General features: G+C 38.3%; 3 protein-coding genes across 6 annotated transcripts; 2 read left to right on the top strand and 1 right to left on the bottom strand.

Annotated features, from left to right (window-relative positions):
- The first annotated feature begins 275 nt into the window (after window positions 1-275).
- On the top strand, window positions 276-5,313 carry LOC111805162 (methyl-CpG-binding domain-containing protein 11-like). Its single transcript, XM_023690087.1, has 3 exons — window positions 276-419; window positions 525-615; window positions 4,038-5,313. Exons 2-3 carry the CDS (start codon window positions 532-534, stop codon window positions 4,992-4,994), a joined length of 1,041 nt encoding a protein of 346 aa, XP_023545855.1. The 5' UTR covers window positions 276-419; window positions 525-531; the 3' UTR covers window positions 4,995-5,313.
- Window positions 5,314-6,082: 769 nt separating this feature from the next.
- On the bottom strand, window positions 6,083-8,567 carry LOC111805161 (thylakoid lumenal 16.5 kDa protein, chloroplastic). Of its 3 annotated transcripts, none has more exons than XM_023690086.1 (5): window positions 8,091-8,567; window positions 6,744-6,883; window positions 6,586-6,658; window positions 6,399-6,499; window positions 6,083-6,312 (listed from the first exon to the last, which is right to left on the bottom strand). In XM_023690086.1, the coding sequence occupies exons 1-5, from the start codon at window positions 8,464-8,466 to the stop codon at window positions 6,304-6,306; spliced, it is 699 nt and encodes a 232-aa protein (XP_023545854.1). In that variant the 5' UTR covers window positions 8,467-8,567; the 3' UTR covers window positions 6,083-6,303. The 3 variants fall into 3 exon arrangements, with proteins under 3 accessions (XP_023545854.1, XP_023545852.1, XP_023545851.1); XM_023690084.1 differs by having other exon boundaries at window positions 6,083-6,291; window positions 6,378-6,499; window positions 8,091-8,566; XM_023690083.1 differs by having other exon boundaries at window positions 6,083-6,499; window positions 8,091-8,566.
- A 4,033-nt stretch (window positions 8,568-12,600) lies between these two features.
- LOC111805153 (glucan endo-1,3-beta-glucosidase 11-like) lies at window positions 12,601-15,587 on the top strand. Of its 2 annotated transcripts, none has more exons than XM_023690070.1 (3): window positions 12,601-12,937; window positions 14,105-15,039; window positions 15,216-15,587. In XM_023690070.1, the coding sequence occupies exons 1-3, from the start codon at window positions 12,868-12,870 to the stop codon at window positions 15,297-15,299; spliced, it is 1,089 nt and encodes a 362-aa protein (XP_023545838.1). In that variant the 5' UTR covers window positions 12,601-12,867; the 3' UTR covers window positions 15,300-15,587. The 2 variants fall into 2 exon arrangements, with proteins under 2 accessions (XP_023545838.1, XP_023545837.1); XM_023690069.1 differs by having other exon boundaries at window positions 14,000-15,039.
- Window positions 15,588-16,883: the final 1,296 nt, after the last annotated feature.

Raw genomic sequence — 16,883 nt, 5'->3', positions numbered from 1 at the left:
AAATATTTGAAATATATTTATAATTTATTAGATGGTTTTAAAAATTATTATAACAAATTTAAAAATTTATTAAGACATAAATTTAAAAGTTTTAAATATTATATAAATTGAGAATTTATTTAACTCCAATTAAGTTGACCGTAATCTGGTTTTTAATAATAAATAAAAAAATGAGACAAGTTGCCAAGTATTTAAGAAGCAAGGGATTGGACAGGTGTCAGATCCAGAGCGCACCGTCATGTTTCCAAGTGCTCAACAGGAGATTCTGGAATTTCTCTCTCACAGAGGAGAGAGAAAGAAGAGAGAGAGAGAGAGAGAGAGAGAGAAAGAAGCATTGACAAACTATTAGCCGTAAATCTATTTCCTTCGGCTGTTTGTGTTATGTTCAACAGAAGCTGAGAAAGAACCCAGAAACCCAGGTAAGCCACTCTCCTCTCTAACCTTTTTTCTTCCTTTTTCTTTCAGTAATTTCTTGTTCTGATCTATTTTTAGTGAAATTCTTCATCATTGCTCCATCTCTGTAGGTGAAAAATGGCGGCATCAGTGGAGAAAGACACTGTGAATGAGGAGGTCGTGTCCGTCGAACTCCCTGCTCCTCCTGGCTGGAAGAAAAAGGTAACCGATTCCTTTTTCTGGAGCTTCAATTCTTGTTTCAATCTGTTTTTGTTACTTAATTTTGCTCTGAATTACGAATTATCGACTGGGATTCTGTTGTCCCCTGATTTTAGGGTTTCTTTGGTGGTAGTTCACTCATTTCGTAGCTAGGGCTTTTTTGGACGGTTGAATTATCAAATTTCTTGCTTAATTCCCCTTTTGGAGAATTATTTGCAAACTGTTGGTCTCTGGTGTTCATTTTACTTCGTTTTTTGAATTTTGGATATCGTGATTTCGTTGTGCTTGTATACCTGAGTCCTGGACTAGTTTTCGTTCCCTTCAACGAAAATGCTTTGTAAAGTTCTTTGCATTATCTGGTGAGTATCAGGGCTGCCACTGCTTAAGCATCTGAGGGGTGGGATCATATTGATAATTTCTTTTTCTAATTTTTATGGATTCCCCCCGCCCCACAAGTGTATATTTATGTGTGCATATTTCGAATCTAATCAGTTGCTGATATTGTGGATCGAATACCAGCCACAAATCCATTTGATAGGATTCCCACCCCGGAAAATTTAAATTCTCTCTTCAGTTGACTATTAGTGATCTAACTGACTACCCTTCCATAAGATCCTTCCATTTAGCAGCACTTTAGGATGACATAGCCTTAAAGTTAAGGGCGAGGTTCAAACGAAGAAAGGCTTACAGTGGATACCTAGGCACCCAGAGACGAGGGAGGGCGTAGTAAGCGACAAAATGTTTAGGAGAGTTGAAAATAAGCGTAGATCTGGAGATTACCGAATAGGTCAAAGAGTTCCTAAGATAGAATGTAAGCCAAAACTCTCACAGCAATTTTACACATGATTTGAGTAAGAAGTGGATTAATTATCTCGGATGCTACATATATAGCCTATTGGGGGTTGCGTATTGACTTGTACGTGTAGATTTGAAGTTGGATTTTATTTTTAGAATTGGAATAAATTGGATATGTTCAAGGGAATGTCTGAGTATAATATTGAGATGTTGGATGTCTATAGTTGTTTCTGTACATCTCTTTTCTTGTTATTACCAAACTTAATTGTTTGTCCTATAGATGAAATTGCTTCTCTTTTGGGCAGCTCCAGATGTTGGTTTCTATTATGGAAGGAAGTAGTATTTGAGAGGGATTATGGATTAAAGACGAGAAAAAGGGAAAGCGTGAGATTTTAGGAGGATGTTTGCTTTGAGGAAGGAAGTTTGAACATTAATATGGCAAATTTATCAGGGAGGTGTGGAATGTTCAACACTTTGGTTGGATGTGATAAGCCCCTGATACATTTCATTTATTGCTCACTAATTAGTTTTGTTAGTTGGTACATTTGTTGTGTAGCATCGGTGACTAAACCAGATTCCATTGCTTTATCAAGTAGTTAGAACTCTATATTTTCTGATAGTCCGTATAGATAATTTCCTGTCATTTTGATCAGTATCATCCAAATAACTGTGAGATCCCGCATCGGTTGGTGAGGAGAACGAAACATTTCTTATAAGGGTGTGGAAACCTCTCCCTAACATATGCGTTTTAAAATCGTGAGGCTGACGACAATACGTAACGGGCCATAGTGGATAATATCTGCTAGCGATGGACTTGGGCTATTACAAATGGTATCAGAGCCAGACACCCAGCGATGTGCCAGCGAGGACGCTGGGCCCCCAAGGGGGGTGGATTGTGAGATCCCACATCGGTTAAAAAAGAGAGCAAAGCATTTCTTATAAGAGTGTGGAAAAATCTTTCCCTAACAAACATGTTTTAAAATCATGAGTTTGACGGCGATAGGCAACGGGCTTAGCGAACAATATCTGCTAGAGGCTTGTGGAAAAAATTATCTATGTGATCAATTAAGTTTCGTACTTCTGGAAAGACTTTTAACACTTGTGGAAAAAAGAGGAAGGCATTGGCAAGGTGACGGGAGTGAATTTCAGCAGCAGGATTTGGAAGTATGTTATAGATGGTGGCCAGTTTGAGTGTGTTACTACATGGAGAGTTGTGGTAGGAGGTAGGGTCAACGATCTTTGGACCAGCCTTCTCTTTTGTACTCTTACCTTACATTTTCTTCTAGAAACAATAAATGCCTTTATCATGATGGTTCCAGACTAGTTCAAAATTGAAATCAAATTCAAACCTGAAATCTTGACTAGATGCAATGGAGAAAATGGTGAACCGAGGGCCGAAATCACCAGAGCTAGAGATGATGCGGGTTTAAAGGAAATTTCATGATCAGTGAAGTATAGAGATTATGGGAACTCTTTTTAAGGGAAAAAAAAAGAGGAATGCTCGAGCACCGATGGAAAGAGAAACACCCACCGAGAGCCGATGGGGGTATAATTTCCTAGGATGAATGATGGGTCAATTGGAATAGTCCGAGAGAGTCAAATGGGATCAATACGAAAAGCTTGAATTCATGAGTTGGTGGAATGCATATTTAATATAATAGATCATGACGGTTGGTTACTTTGAGTTGAATGATACTTGTCGAATGACTTGACGAAGAAGAAGTTGGAACTTGGAAAGGTAAGAGTTATGTGTGGAAGGTGATGCAGTTGCTTGATATGGTGTCAAGAATGCCTATGCGGAATCCGAAATGGGTTTAATCACCAAAGGTTGGTTGTAGCTATAAATCTGTTTTGGTCCGATGAAAGGTAACTCGTGCCAGAAGCTAATCCGAGAGAGAACACCTTTAGTGTTGGATCTTTCTTCACAATGGGCTACCAATTAGGCATAGGAACAAGAGTCTTGGTCCAGGGTGTGAACAAAAGCATGGTGCTAGTCTTTGCTCTTCAACATATTATAAATGTGGTGATTTCCTTCCCTTACCCTTATCTATATCCTTATGCCCTTATCTACATCTCCAACTTCAAGAAGCTATCTGCAAGATATACTAAAATCCAATACAAGTTCTTTGTGAGATCCCACCTCAGTTGGGGAGGAGAACGAAGCATTCCTTACAAGGGTGTGGAAACCTCTCTCTAACAGACGCGTTTTAAAACCGTGAGGCTAACGGTGGTGCGTAACAGGCCAAAGCGGACAATATCTACTAGCTGTGGGCTTGGAATGTTATAAATGGTATCAGAGGCAGACATCGAGTAGTGTGCCAGTGAGGACGCTGGGCTCCCAATGGAGGTGGATTCTGAAATCCATGTTGGTTGGAGAGGAGAACGAAACATTCCTTCTAAGGTTAAGGGTGTGAACCTTTTAACTGTCCTTCACTCAAATTTTCAATGGAGAACTTATAAATCTATATTATCAACTACTAACCTACCTATGAGGTCCACCTTAACCATTATATTTACACAATTATTTAACATCTAATATCTTATATTGATAACAACATATATGTGTGTATGTATGTATGGGTTGCTGGTTTATTGGTTGCAACTGATTGAACGGTATGAATATTTGGCAGTTCTTCCCTAAGCAAGGTAATTCCCCTAAGAAATATGAGGTCATCTTCATAACTCCGACAGGCGAGGAGTTCAGCAACAAAAGAAAGTTGGATCAGTACCTGAAGTCACACCCTGGTGGCCCAGCATCAGCTGAATTTGATTGGGGCACGGGTGAGACGCCGAGGAGGTCAGCAAGGATAAGTGAAAAGGCTAAAGTGATTTCACCAATGGAGAGTGAGCACCCAAAGAGAAAAAGAACTTCGGTGTCCAAGAAAGGTCTTAAAGAAATAGAAACTGAACCAGCAGAAGTTCTGGAGGAGAAGAAAGAAGTCGACAACCAAGATGCTGGAAAAGATGAGAGCATAGCTGATGCTGAGGTAAAGGATGATGATAAGAATGAAACGAAAGATGAAGCTGCCGAAGCAGATCCACCAAAGCCCGACGACCAGTTGAATGCAGATAATGATGCTGATATAAAGGATGCTGATAAGAAGGAAAATCAAGACGAGAAGGAAACGAAAGATGAAGCTGCCGAAGCAGAGCCACCGAAACCTGATGACCAGTTGAATGCAGATAATGATGCTGAAAAACAAGAACATAAGATAACTAGTGAATCCGAACAAGAAAAATTGGAAAGAAACCTCAATGAGAAGGAACCCGAAAGCTCGAAACTAAACCTCAATGAGAATCTGGAAGGAGCAAAGCATGACGAACAGATCGAGCAACCACAAGTTGAGGAGAAGAATGATAGTAATTTGGGTGAAACTGTCAAACCTGACACCCTTCTATCTGATAGACAAGAAAAGGAACAAGAGAATCAAAAACCTTATGAACAGGATATTGAACTAGAAGGAGAAATCAAGGACAAAGCAGCTGCAACTGAAGAGAAGAATGAGAAACATACTGAGACAAACAAGAGCATAGAAGCCACTGAAAATGGCAGCCACAGGAATGATGCTGGTGAGGTAAAGCCTTGAAGATGATATCACGTTTCTGGTTATGGCTTCTTCATTTGTCTTTCCAACAGATTCAGATTGCTGGGTAGGTCTGTAATTCGGATGTGGTTAATTGTAGTAATCTAATTATTGACAGAAACATCCATCCATCCATACAAGCAGTAGATTAGGGTTATTATGTTCCATCGCTTGTTGTTCATTTGTACTGAATAAGATTGTAGCTTGTAATGACCTCTGTAACATTTAAGTGTAATATGCTTGTACTATGATCTTGTATTTGTAAACCTTTGTAAGGTAGAGTTCTATCCATACTGATTTAGTTGAATCCTTGTTTGATTCATATGGTTTAGTTGTACTAAAGTTGTAAGGATCCTTCCGTTTGATCCTTTTGGAGCCCCTTTAACTGTTTGGTAGGTTGTCTTTTTGTATGCCTTGTATATCCATTCATTTTTAAATCTCCTTTAGCTCGTCAGCCGTTATGTATCGTCGTCAGCCTCACAATTTTAAAACGTGTTTGTTAGGGAGAGGTTTCTACACATAAAGAATGTTTTGTTCTCCTCTCCAACTAATGTAGAATCTCACAATCCACCTCCTTGTAGGCTCAGTGTCCTCGCTGGCACATCACTCAGTGTTACCTCTAATACTATTTGTAACAGCCTAATCTCACTGTTAGCAGATATTATCCGCTTTAGCTCGTCAGCCTCACGGTTTTAAAATGCATCTGTTAAGGAGAGGTTTCTACACATAATGAATGTTTTGTTTCCCTCTCTAACCGATGTAAGAGCTCACAATCCACCTCCCTTGTGGAATCCAACATCCACATCGCCTGATGTCTGGTTCTGATACCATTTGTAACAGTCCAAATTCAAAAAACTCCAAATCCATACCATCCGTTGTTACTAGAATGGTGAAATTACCTAACAATCCAAGAGGATTCATACCATCAAGAGCTCCATGAACAACTAGAAAAAAGAGCTCCATGAACAACTAGAAAAAAAAAAAAAATCTGTAGGATGTTCTTGAACTCCCGATTCTTGTCAACCACCATTTTAATGATCCAAAGTTCTGCAGTGTTTTAGGTAATCCTAACTGAACTAATATCTTGCTTTGTTCATAAACAGATGTGTAGGTTTTCTTGGATAAACCAACAATAACATTCATACTAAACAATGGAATCTATCCATTCGAAGTTCAGTAACATTGACACCAGAAACTCAGTAAGAAGATGACAAGAAAAATCAGCTTCTTGACCTTAAACTGCAATGATTTAGGAGGTGAGGAGACTAAAAATACAGTAGAAATGAGATCAGTAGAGATGGTTGTTTTCCACTCAAAGCCCCTTCAGCTGTCCAAGAAGCCCAGCCAAGGCGGTCCATTTCTCAAGTGATGAGATCAGTAGAGATGGTTGTTTTCCACTCAAAGCCCCTTCAGCTGTCCAACAAGCCCAGCCAAGGCGGTCCATTTCTCAAGTGCACTGGCCGACGCTACAAAGGCAGTTTTAGAGGATTGGACATCATTCTGAGTCACTGCAATGCAAAAATGTTATATTGTTTAGAACTCTGTGGAGGGTTAAGCCTTTCAGTTCTTAGTAGTTTTACCCTGTTTTAACCACCTGATGAGATTAATGAAGCTAGAGAGGAGTTGAATGCGTCCACTTCAGATTTCTCTTCAGGACTTGAGCTCAGCTGCTCAAGAAATTACACAAAAAAGTTAGAAATTCCTCGAAGAATCATTTCACTTCTCATGAAATGTTCAATCTATTTTGCTAACCTTGTTGAAGGCTAAGTTGGCATTCCGAACCCAATCTGCATCATTACTACCCCCAAGAACTGAACTTGCTGTTGAGAAGTCATTGTTATCAATGGCTTGACCAACTTTGCTCAGCTTGTACACAACTTCCTGGAGGTATCCTGCAAAATTCCGAATGATTATGGCAAGGTTTCAGCTTTTGTTGTAGAGGCCCTTTCTCATAGCTCAACTCTGCTAGCTTATGATAAACTCTATGATCCACTCCCATGAAGAATTAAGCCTCATGATTTCAAAAACCTAGACCAGACTCTCTGTTTTATTAAGTATAGCTTTGCTTCAAATGAGGTTGAAAAGCTTTATAGCCTGCATTTGGATCGTGAGATGCCACGTCGGTTGGGGAGGAGAATGAAGCATTCTTTATAAGGGTGTGGAAACTTCTCCCTAAGACGTGTTTTAAAAATCTTGAGGGGAAGCCCGGAAGGGAAAGCCCAAAGCGGACAATATCTGCTAGCGGTGGGCTTGGGTCGTTACAAATGGTATCAGAGCTAGACATCGGATGATGTGCCAGCGAGGAGATTGAGCCCCGAAGGAGGGTGGACACGAGGCGATGTGCTAACAAGGATGCTAAGCCCAGAAGGGGGGTGGATTGTGAGATCCCACATTGGTTGGGGAGGAGAACGAAGCATTCTTTGTAAGGGTGTGAAAACCTCTCCCTACCAAACGCGTTTTAAAAACTTTGAGGAGAAGCCCAAAGAGGACAATATCTTCTAGTCGTGGGCTTGGACCGTTACAAATGGTATCAAAACCAGACACCGGGCGATGTGCCAATGAGGAGGCTGAGCCCCAAAGGGGTGTGTCCACGAGGCGGTGTGCCAACAAGGACGTTGGGCCCTGAAGGAAGTGGATTGCGAGATCCCACATCGGTTGGGGAGGAAAACGAAGCATTCTTTATAAAGGTGTGAAAACATCTCCATAGCAGACACACTTTAAAAACCTCAAGTGGAAGCCTAGACGGAAAAGCTCAAAAAGGACAATATCTACTAGCGGCGGGCTTCAACCGTTACATGGATTATTCTAAGAAGGATTGAGTTATGGAAACCTAAATTTATATGGGTGAGTTTTGACTTGTGGGTTTGTAGTTTGCAAAAGTAACTACATATCTTGAAGAACTTGGATTTATGTATCCCATAGGATTAGCAAACCTACAGCCAGGACATAAGGAACCCCACATTACAAACATATACTTGGCTTAAGAACTCTAGTATACAAACACAACCAATCAGTCAAAGTATTGAGTAATGGGATCAAATTCTGAAGTTGGAAGTTTCACAGAGAACTAAACACAAACACATAGAGTGCATACAAAACCTTTTTCTTTATTGGCGGAGCTGATAACCCCTTGTCTTTCCAGCCTCTTCTTTCTATCCTTCTTCACCTTTTCCAGAAGCTCTTCATCATCATCGGCTTCAAGAATCGCAGCATTTGCATCGGAGAATCCTTGACCCACCAGAGGGAAAATGAAACCGGAAATGAAGCAGATTGAGAGGCTTCTCTTGGTTAAAGTTGGGATTTGCGATGGTGGGTCGTTATTTCCCTTGCAGATTACCAGTCTTCTAGCGTTATTACGGCAATTAAGGCAAGAAAATCTTGATCTCAACAATGGAGGTGAAGAAGAGGAGGAAGAAGAAGAAGAAGGTGTGGAAGAATGGAACGTGTTCGCTGTTGATAGGAAGGATGTTGCCATCTCTGTGTGTGTTTGTTTCTCCTCTTTTGCGTTATTCTCTTGGGACTTTTTTCCTGGGCAAAATCAGAGGCATTGGGTGCTTGGAATTTTTGGGGATAAGATTGGTGGATTCTGTCATCTTGTCCATCCATTTTCCTCCCAAGGGCTTTGGGTTCATCTATTCTTTATGTCATCTAACACAACAATTTTCAAAGTGGAATTTTTTTGGGATTTTGTTTCTAATTTGGGCATGTATTCCTAGCAGATATTGGCTTTTGTTCCCGGGCTTTTCTTCACATCGGGAGAGGTTTTTGACACTCTTATTATAATGTTTCATTCCCTTCTCTAACATGTGTGGATCTCACAATCCATCCCCTTTCATTTCCTTCTCTAACCGGTGTGGATCTCACAATTCACCCTTTTGGAGGCTCAGCGTCTGATGGCACTCACCTCCCATATTTGATACCATTTTAACCGCCCAGACCTACTGGTAAGTAGATATTGTCTTGTAACACAATGAAAACTAGCTCCATACATCTCTTTATATCAAAGTAGTTTGATATTGTTCACTTTGAACATAAATCCTCCATTACGGGTATACATACGGTTGAGTTGGGTTAGAAAAATCAGGGGTGTTCAAAAATCTCGATAATCCAAAAAAATTCGATCAACTGGTCAACCCAATCCATACGATTTGTGTTGGACTTTAAACTTATTTGAGTTGAGTTGGGTTTAAATTATATTGGTTGGATCAAATTGATTCAAATTTTTTAATTTATTTAAAAGGTACATATATGTATGCATAGTTTAATTTCATATTTTTTTATTATTATTATTTATTCTTCCACGGCTCTTTAAAATAATTTAACTATTTGGAAGGTAATTTTTCAAAATTGAGTTACAACTTTTAATTAAATATTTGAAAATAAATAAATAGATGTTTTACGAACTAACATCTTACTTTTATTAAAATAAAACTTAAATAAATGATCCAAACAACTCGAAAAAATCCAATCCAAAAGTTTATAGGTAGGTTACGTTGGGTTCATTATTTAATAAGAGTTGTATGGGTAAAAAAATTACAACCCGAACAATTAGATTGAGTCTAAAGAATGTATCAATCCAACCCAACTCAATCCACAAACTCCCCTAATTGTAAGGTGAGGAAGAAACTATCCTTAATATGGTGTTTCTTCTCGTTTTTGTTAGAACATATAACTCTTAAAAGAAATAGGATAATCGTTTTTGAAAGGTTGAAGTTGGATGCCCTTTGGAGCTAGGGTAGTGTAGTGTTTATTCTCGAACCCATTTTTGCAGGGTTTCTTTGTATAGGCTCGTTTTAAAGTTCTTTTATTCTTTTTTGTAAGGTTCGTTAGGTATCTTTCACTTCTTCACTTTGGTTCTTTATTGTTGTAGTTTAAGGTGAAACGACATTACAAGGGTTCGAATACACTATCTCTTACTTTGATGTCTGTAAATTTAACCTTAACGATTACTAAAACAAAACCTACTTCAATTTAAACACATACACATCATGAGCTTCTTTTCATCTACTTCGAGAATTTATATATCCTATTATGTCTTGACTTTATTTTTTGTTATGTCCTATGAATATGCATCTTTCGAATCGTAACTTTTATGTTCCCGTATAGAAATTTTTGAAAGTGAAAGACGACACTTTATAGATTCTACGATACAACCTCACATTTGCTTAATTAAAATTCTCGAACTTTTAAAGAAAGGTAAAGTATATGCTTGTATAGTTCCTTCCTAGTTGGTAGCACCAAAGAAAACCCACTTGTTGGAAGGAAAAAGATGACCATTTGAGTTGGACATGAGCTCATTTATTGACTACTCATCAACCAATTTCTTTCTTGATCAAAATTTAACATATCTTCTATAAAAGTAACTCGTTTTCGATCAAATTCAAGCATAACTCTATAAAAGTTATCACGAGTGCGATCATAGTCTCACCGAATGAGGTCATCTTTGGTGATTCCAAATAACAAAGTCATGAGTTAAACCAACGTGAGTAGCTTTAGCATGAAATCAAATTGATATAGGGTTTTAGCATGAACTAAGAGTTTGCATATCCAAAGTGTTTATAAGGGTTCTTAAATTCGACTAGCTAGAATTATTATATCAATAACAGATGCGTTTTAGAACCTTGAGGAGAAGTCTGAAATGGAAAGTCCAAAGAGGGCAATATCTGCAAGCGGTGGGTTTGAGTTGTTACAAATGATATCAGAGCCCGACACCGGACAATGTGTCAGCAAGACACTAGGCGCCCAAGAAGGGTAGATTGTGAGATCTCATATCAGATGAAGAGGGAAACGAAACATTTCTTATAAGGGTGTGGAAACATCTTCCTATCAACTTTAGTCGGTAGAAAAAGTGTAAGAAAAAGGAGAGAGATTCCCTTTTAAGTAAGTGCACCATTGTTGTTGGCAGCTCAAATAAAAGGTTCTTCTTTTGGTTGGTGCTTTTGTTTTTTTGATGCAGAGCTGATCTAACTGCTTCAATGCCACCTCTCATTTCAAACCTTTACAGTCAGGTGGTGCAATTTTTGACACTTTCTAATGCCTTTTAGACCATTTTATATGGTGCATAAATTCGAAAGAAAGCTAGTGAACGATTCAACTCGATGAGGGTATAATATTTTATGGAATTATTTCGATGATCGAGCGTACTTTTCCGTGCAAACCTCAGCAATCACTTGTTCCGATTCTACATATTGATCATTTTGAACGTAAAGTAAACTTTTGGGTGGAGGAGTGACATTATGTATAATATCCTCACTCTCTGTATGTAATGGCTCAAGTTCACCGCTAACAGATATTGTCTGTTTTAGCCCATTATATATAGCCGTCAGCTTCACGGTTTTCCAACGCGTCTGTTAGGAAAAGGTTTCCACACCCTAATAAGATATGTTTCGTTCCCGTCTCCAACCGAGGTAAGATCTCACACAATAACTAAATACAGGTCTATATAACATAAATAAAAGCAGGATGGTCATGATGTGTGCGTGTGGTATGAACCAAATCTTCATTGAATTTGATTTTTCTATTGGAATGAACTCGTATATACTCTACGGTCTCTACGGTGAATACTCCACCGCTACGAAAATTTCTAATGATAGTTGAGTACCCGGTATTTCAATATATTGACCCGCAATATTGCATACAAAGAGAGTAGTTGAAATGGAAAACGAGTTGTAAGATGCCCGAACGTTTGACCTCTTAATTGATGATATACTAGGTACATTTAATTTGCTTTCATATTATCTTAGAGCTTTCTTGAGGTGAAACAAGCTTTTTGAATCATGATAAACTTCACTTTATATTATCTTCAATGGAATTAAAGTTTTAATTATATTTAGAATAATAATAAAAAATAAAAAATAAAAAGCTTTTTAGCAATTATAAAATTGTTTTTAATTAGAAAAATGTTTCCCAATTGATCCATCTTCCGTTTCCTTTTATTTTAAAGTATTTATAGCTTTTTCAAACTCGTCCAAGCATTCACACCTACATTAGCAAATTATTGATACAATTCGACTCGTGTAAAGAAAACACATTTATAAAGCCTATGTTCGAAAACGAATATGCTCGTGTGGTAAATAGATAAATAACTGTCAAAGTAAATATAGCTCGACTGGTATAAAGTGTGTATTCTCAACTAAAAGGTCTAGCACATGAATGAACAAAAAAACAAAAACTACATCCAAATGAGAGCGATCTTGAGAATAGGATGATTAAGAAAGACTTAAACAACTGAAAGTCACTACCTATACTGATAATGTACACCTTCCTTTTCAGTGGCTTGAAACGAGAAGTAAGTAATGTGATCATGTTACAAGAGATGCACGAGAATGTCGGGGCCATCAAGTGTTGAATCCAGATTTTGAATCCTGATCCAAATTCTGGGCACAGATCAATACATCTAAAGTTCGAATTTTCCATCTTATGTTGAACTCAACGAAGAAAAGAAAAAAACTCATCAAATTGTACCGAATGAATTTTTTTGTTTATGGATCAAAACCAAATGGGTGATCTATGGATTTGTCGTTAGGATTTTAGAAGAATGAAATTTGGACTGAATTTTGTAACAGACAAGAACCCTCCAATCAAAACCCCTTATTATTACTCACCAAGAAAACGACATCCTCACTCTCTCTTTCTCTCTCATAAACATTCTCCTCTGCCAAACAGTTTCCATAAGGTTTTGGACAAATCAGAGAAAAGGGTCTTCGTCTATATGTGCTAATTCTGTTGGGTCGTCTTCTTCCTCCTCATTCCATTTCATTGGAATGGTTAGCAGAAACTGTGGGACGTTTTGAAAGAAATCTGCTGGTTCTGCCTGGTTTTTAAGCCGTCCGATCAAATTCCCAGTTCCATATCTCTTGGCGATTCTCTTCGATCAATGGCCAGAAAATGCTTCTGGCTCTGTGTTCAATCGCTTCCTGGTTTCTGGATCGTCTTCTCTGCCATTGGTACTGTAACTTTTTCTCTTTCTGTCTTCTAGTTCTTCATGTTTAGTAATCAGATGGCTCTGAGTTTTTGGTTTTGGATTTTGGGTCCAAAGATTGCTTCCATTTGACTTATATTCAGAAGTTTTCATGGATTTTCCTCTTCTTTTTGCTTGATTTAGTCAGTAAGGTCAGTTCATGATTCTGGGCAGTGACAACCAGAATTCTTTATCTTATGCTTCTGGCTTGCAAGTTTTCAGACTGTTGTGGACTTTGTGCCTGCATCATTTCTTTTATTTGATGGAGTTTTCTTCTGGGTTAGTTTTGATTGTTTCTTTAAGTTCTATTTCGTGCTTCTTTCAGTCATTCTTGAAGATTTTTGTTGAGAACTGAGAGTAAATTTTGATGTATGTTTTTAAAACTCTTGCTGTTTCTTGTTAAGTCGTCCACTTGGGGAAGTTGTAGTATGTGAGATTCCAGGCTGGTTGGAGAGGAGAATGAAGCATTTCTTACAAGAGTGTGGAAACCTCTTCCTAGTAGACTTATTTTAAAACCTTGAGAGGAAGCCCGGAAGGGAAAGCCCAAAAAGGACAATATTTGCTAGTGGTGGGCTAAGGCTGTTACAAATGGTATCAGAGCTAGACATCGGGTGATGTGCCAACGAGGACGCTGGGCCCCCGAGGGGGGTGGATTGTGAGATCCCACATTGGCTGGAGAGGAGAACGACACATTCCTTATAAGGATGTGGAAACCTCTCTCTAGTAGACACGTCTTCCCAGAAGGAAAGCTCAAAGATGACAATATCTGCTAATAGTGTACTTGGGCTTTTACAAATGGTATCAGAGCCAGACATCGGGCGGTGTGCCAGCGAGGACGTTGGACCTCTAAAGAGGGTGGATTGTGAGGTCCCCCATTGATTGGAGACGAGCACAAAGCATTCCTTATAAGGGTATGGAAACCTCTCCCTAGTAGACGCGTTTTAAAACTTTGAGGGGAAGTTCGGAGGGGAAAGCCTAAAGAAGACAATATCTGTTAGCAGTGGGCTTGAGTTTTTATGTAGTAAAACATCTCCTTGTCTTTCTCCAGCCTCCTCGACAGTACAAGCATTTACTGGAACTTATGGAATAAATTATGGAAGGATTGCTGATAACATTCCTTCACCTGATGAAGTTGTTTCACTTCTCAAAGCAGCAAAAATAAAGAACGTTAGGATTTATGATGCTGATCACAATGTCCTGAAGGCGTTTAGTGGGACAGGGCTTGAATTAGAGGTTGGTCTCCCAAATGGGTTCTTGAAAGAAACGAGTGCGAGTGAGGAACACGCAATGAACTGGGTCAAAGAAAATGTACAGGCATTCCTTCCTGAGACTCACATTTGTGGGATTGCCATTGGTAATGAAGTTCTAGGAGGAGGTGACCTTGAGCTGTGGGGAGCACTCTTGGGTGCTGCAAAGAATATCTATAAGGCAGTAAAGAGCCTTAACTTAGATGGTGTTGTTCAGATCACAACCGCGCATTCTCAGGCTGTTTTTTCGAACTCGTTTCCGCCTTCTTCATGTATATTTAGAGAAAATGTAGTTCAGTACATGAGGCCTTTGCTGGAGTTTCTTACAGAGATTGGCTCACCTTTCTGTTTAAACGCTTACCCCTTCCTAGCCTATATGAGTGACCCTGAGAATATTGATATCAACTATGCACTTTTTGAATCAACTAAGGGTATTATTGATCCCAAAACTGGTCTACATTATGACAACATGCTTGATGCTCAGATCGACGCTGCATATGCAGCGTTAGCAGACGCTGGATATCGGAAAATGGAAGTCATAGTTACCGAGACTGGTTGGGCTTCCCGTGGGGACGAAAATGAGGCTGCAGCAACGGTGAGTAATGCTAAGATATTTAATTACAACCTACGGAAGAGGCTTGCTAAGAAGAAAGGAACTCCCTACAGGCCAAGGAATGTATTGAAGGCCTACGTTTTTGCAACGTTTAACGAAAATTTGAAACCGGGGCCGACTTCTGAGAGGAATTTTGGACTCTTCAAAGCTGATGGGAGCATATCATATGATGTTGGATTTCATGGACTTAAATCTTCTTCTTCAGACTCATCTTATTTATCTCTCAAGGTATGTAATTCATCACACCATATGAAACGTGCTAGGTTTGTTGAAACTATGTTAAGATAATATCGTTACTTAGGGAAGTCGAAAGCTATTGTATTCTAATCCTACCTTGATCTTAGTTTGTACTAAACACCGTCTTTAACGATATTCATACACGTCTTACTTGCTTATGTGAACAGAGTTTCCGAGCTCGAGGACTTTTGGCTAACCACATTTTCTCATTAACATTCTCGGCCGTGACACTACATCTATTGTTGAGATGAAAATGGAATGTAGAATATCTGAGAACTTACAGTCTTGAGTTAGGAGGGCAAACCAGAAGTAGCTGATGGAAAGTGCTGGTTCATGCTATACTTAGTACAGTTTCTGCTTATTCTTTTGCCTCTTGTATAATGAAACTATCCATTTCCTCCCCAACCCATCTTCTATAAATTGTATCCCAATTTTCCAGATGGTTGAGTTTGAGATGGAGCTATTGACGACTCATAGTATACATGGAAGTTGCAAATAAAGCAAAATATGCCTATGATGTTTGGCTCATAGTTTTAATACGTCCAACGATTTTGTATCTTTTTTTCTAGGAAATAGAAACCATTTCATTGATTGAGGGAACTCCTCGAGTTTTCCTTGAGAGTCGATAAGCTATTGGTATAAAAGGGTCGAGAAAGTTTACACTAAGTTAACGCAATAAAAGATGGTATGTTTTGTTGCTTGTCTATGAAGATGCAAAACCTCTATCAGTTCTAAGTTTCTATGCTATGGAATGATATGGTTAGTAAGATAAACGAAGTTATGGCCTTGGATGAGCAAATTTATGTATCAAACATAAGCCCTACCTCTTAATCTTGAGTTCTTTTACAATTGTATTTTTAGTTCAACAATGGTGGGTGAGGAATTGAACTATTAACTTTTAAGATGACAATGAACGTTTTATCCACCCACTGAGCATAGTTCAATTAGTTTAAAGATCCAATATGAGCATAGTTCAACTAACATAAATGATGTATCTTCGACCAACAGGTTAGAGGTTTAAATGTATCATCATGCATATTGCTTGAACTAAAAAAATTAGTTCAGAAATTTAGGCTTGACCCGTGGTAATATAAAAAAACAAAATAAATGTTTAAACATTATGAATAGTAGACCTCATATTAATACTCTAAACACTATGAAAAGAACAAATAGAATTTAGATTTCAACCTAAACACTATGAAAAGAACAAATAGTATTTAGATTTCAACCTAGTCTAAATACAAACCTATATATAAGAACAAAAATATGATTTCAAACTAATTTTCATTTAGAGTTATTTACTCCTAATGAGTGACAAGAGCAGTTTGGCTGCATCTCGACTATTTTCACATCCTATAGTTTAACCTAAATATTTTGACCGAAAAAGTCACCGTTCGTGTTGAGTTCTCTATGATACCTATCAATATGATGCTAGTGATTCAAGTGAAGTATTAAATAGCAATAGATCAATCATCTAACGAATATGAGTATAGAAATTGTCTTTATTATTGTCTAGTTGTCTACCTACAAGAACACTAAGATCCCACATTAGTTGGAGAGAAAAACGAAACATTTCTTATAAGGATATGGAAACATTTTCCTAGCAGATGCGTTTTAAAACTGTGAGACTGACAGCTATATATAACAGGCCAAAGCGGAGAATATCTGCTAGCAGTGAGCTTGGGGTATCACAAACACTATATCATTCTTTTTTCTATTTTTTTGAGTTTTCCACTTTAAATGACTGCAGAATCAAACAACAAGATCTTAAAAATACATGTCCATGATTCAAACATTTGACATAAAAAAAAATATTATAATCAAAAGTGGTGGAC

Source organism: Cucurbita pepo, chromosome LG11, assembly GCF_002806865.2.
Source record: "Cucurbita pepo subsp. pepo cultivar mu-cu-16 chromosome LG11, ASM280686v2, whole genome shotgun sequence".
Lineage (NCBI taxonomy): Eukaryota > Viridiplantae > Streptophyta > Magnoliopsida > Cucurbitales > Cucurbitaceae > Cucurbita > Cucurbita pepo.
This window is presented reverse-complemented; position numbering and strand designations above follow the sequence as displayed.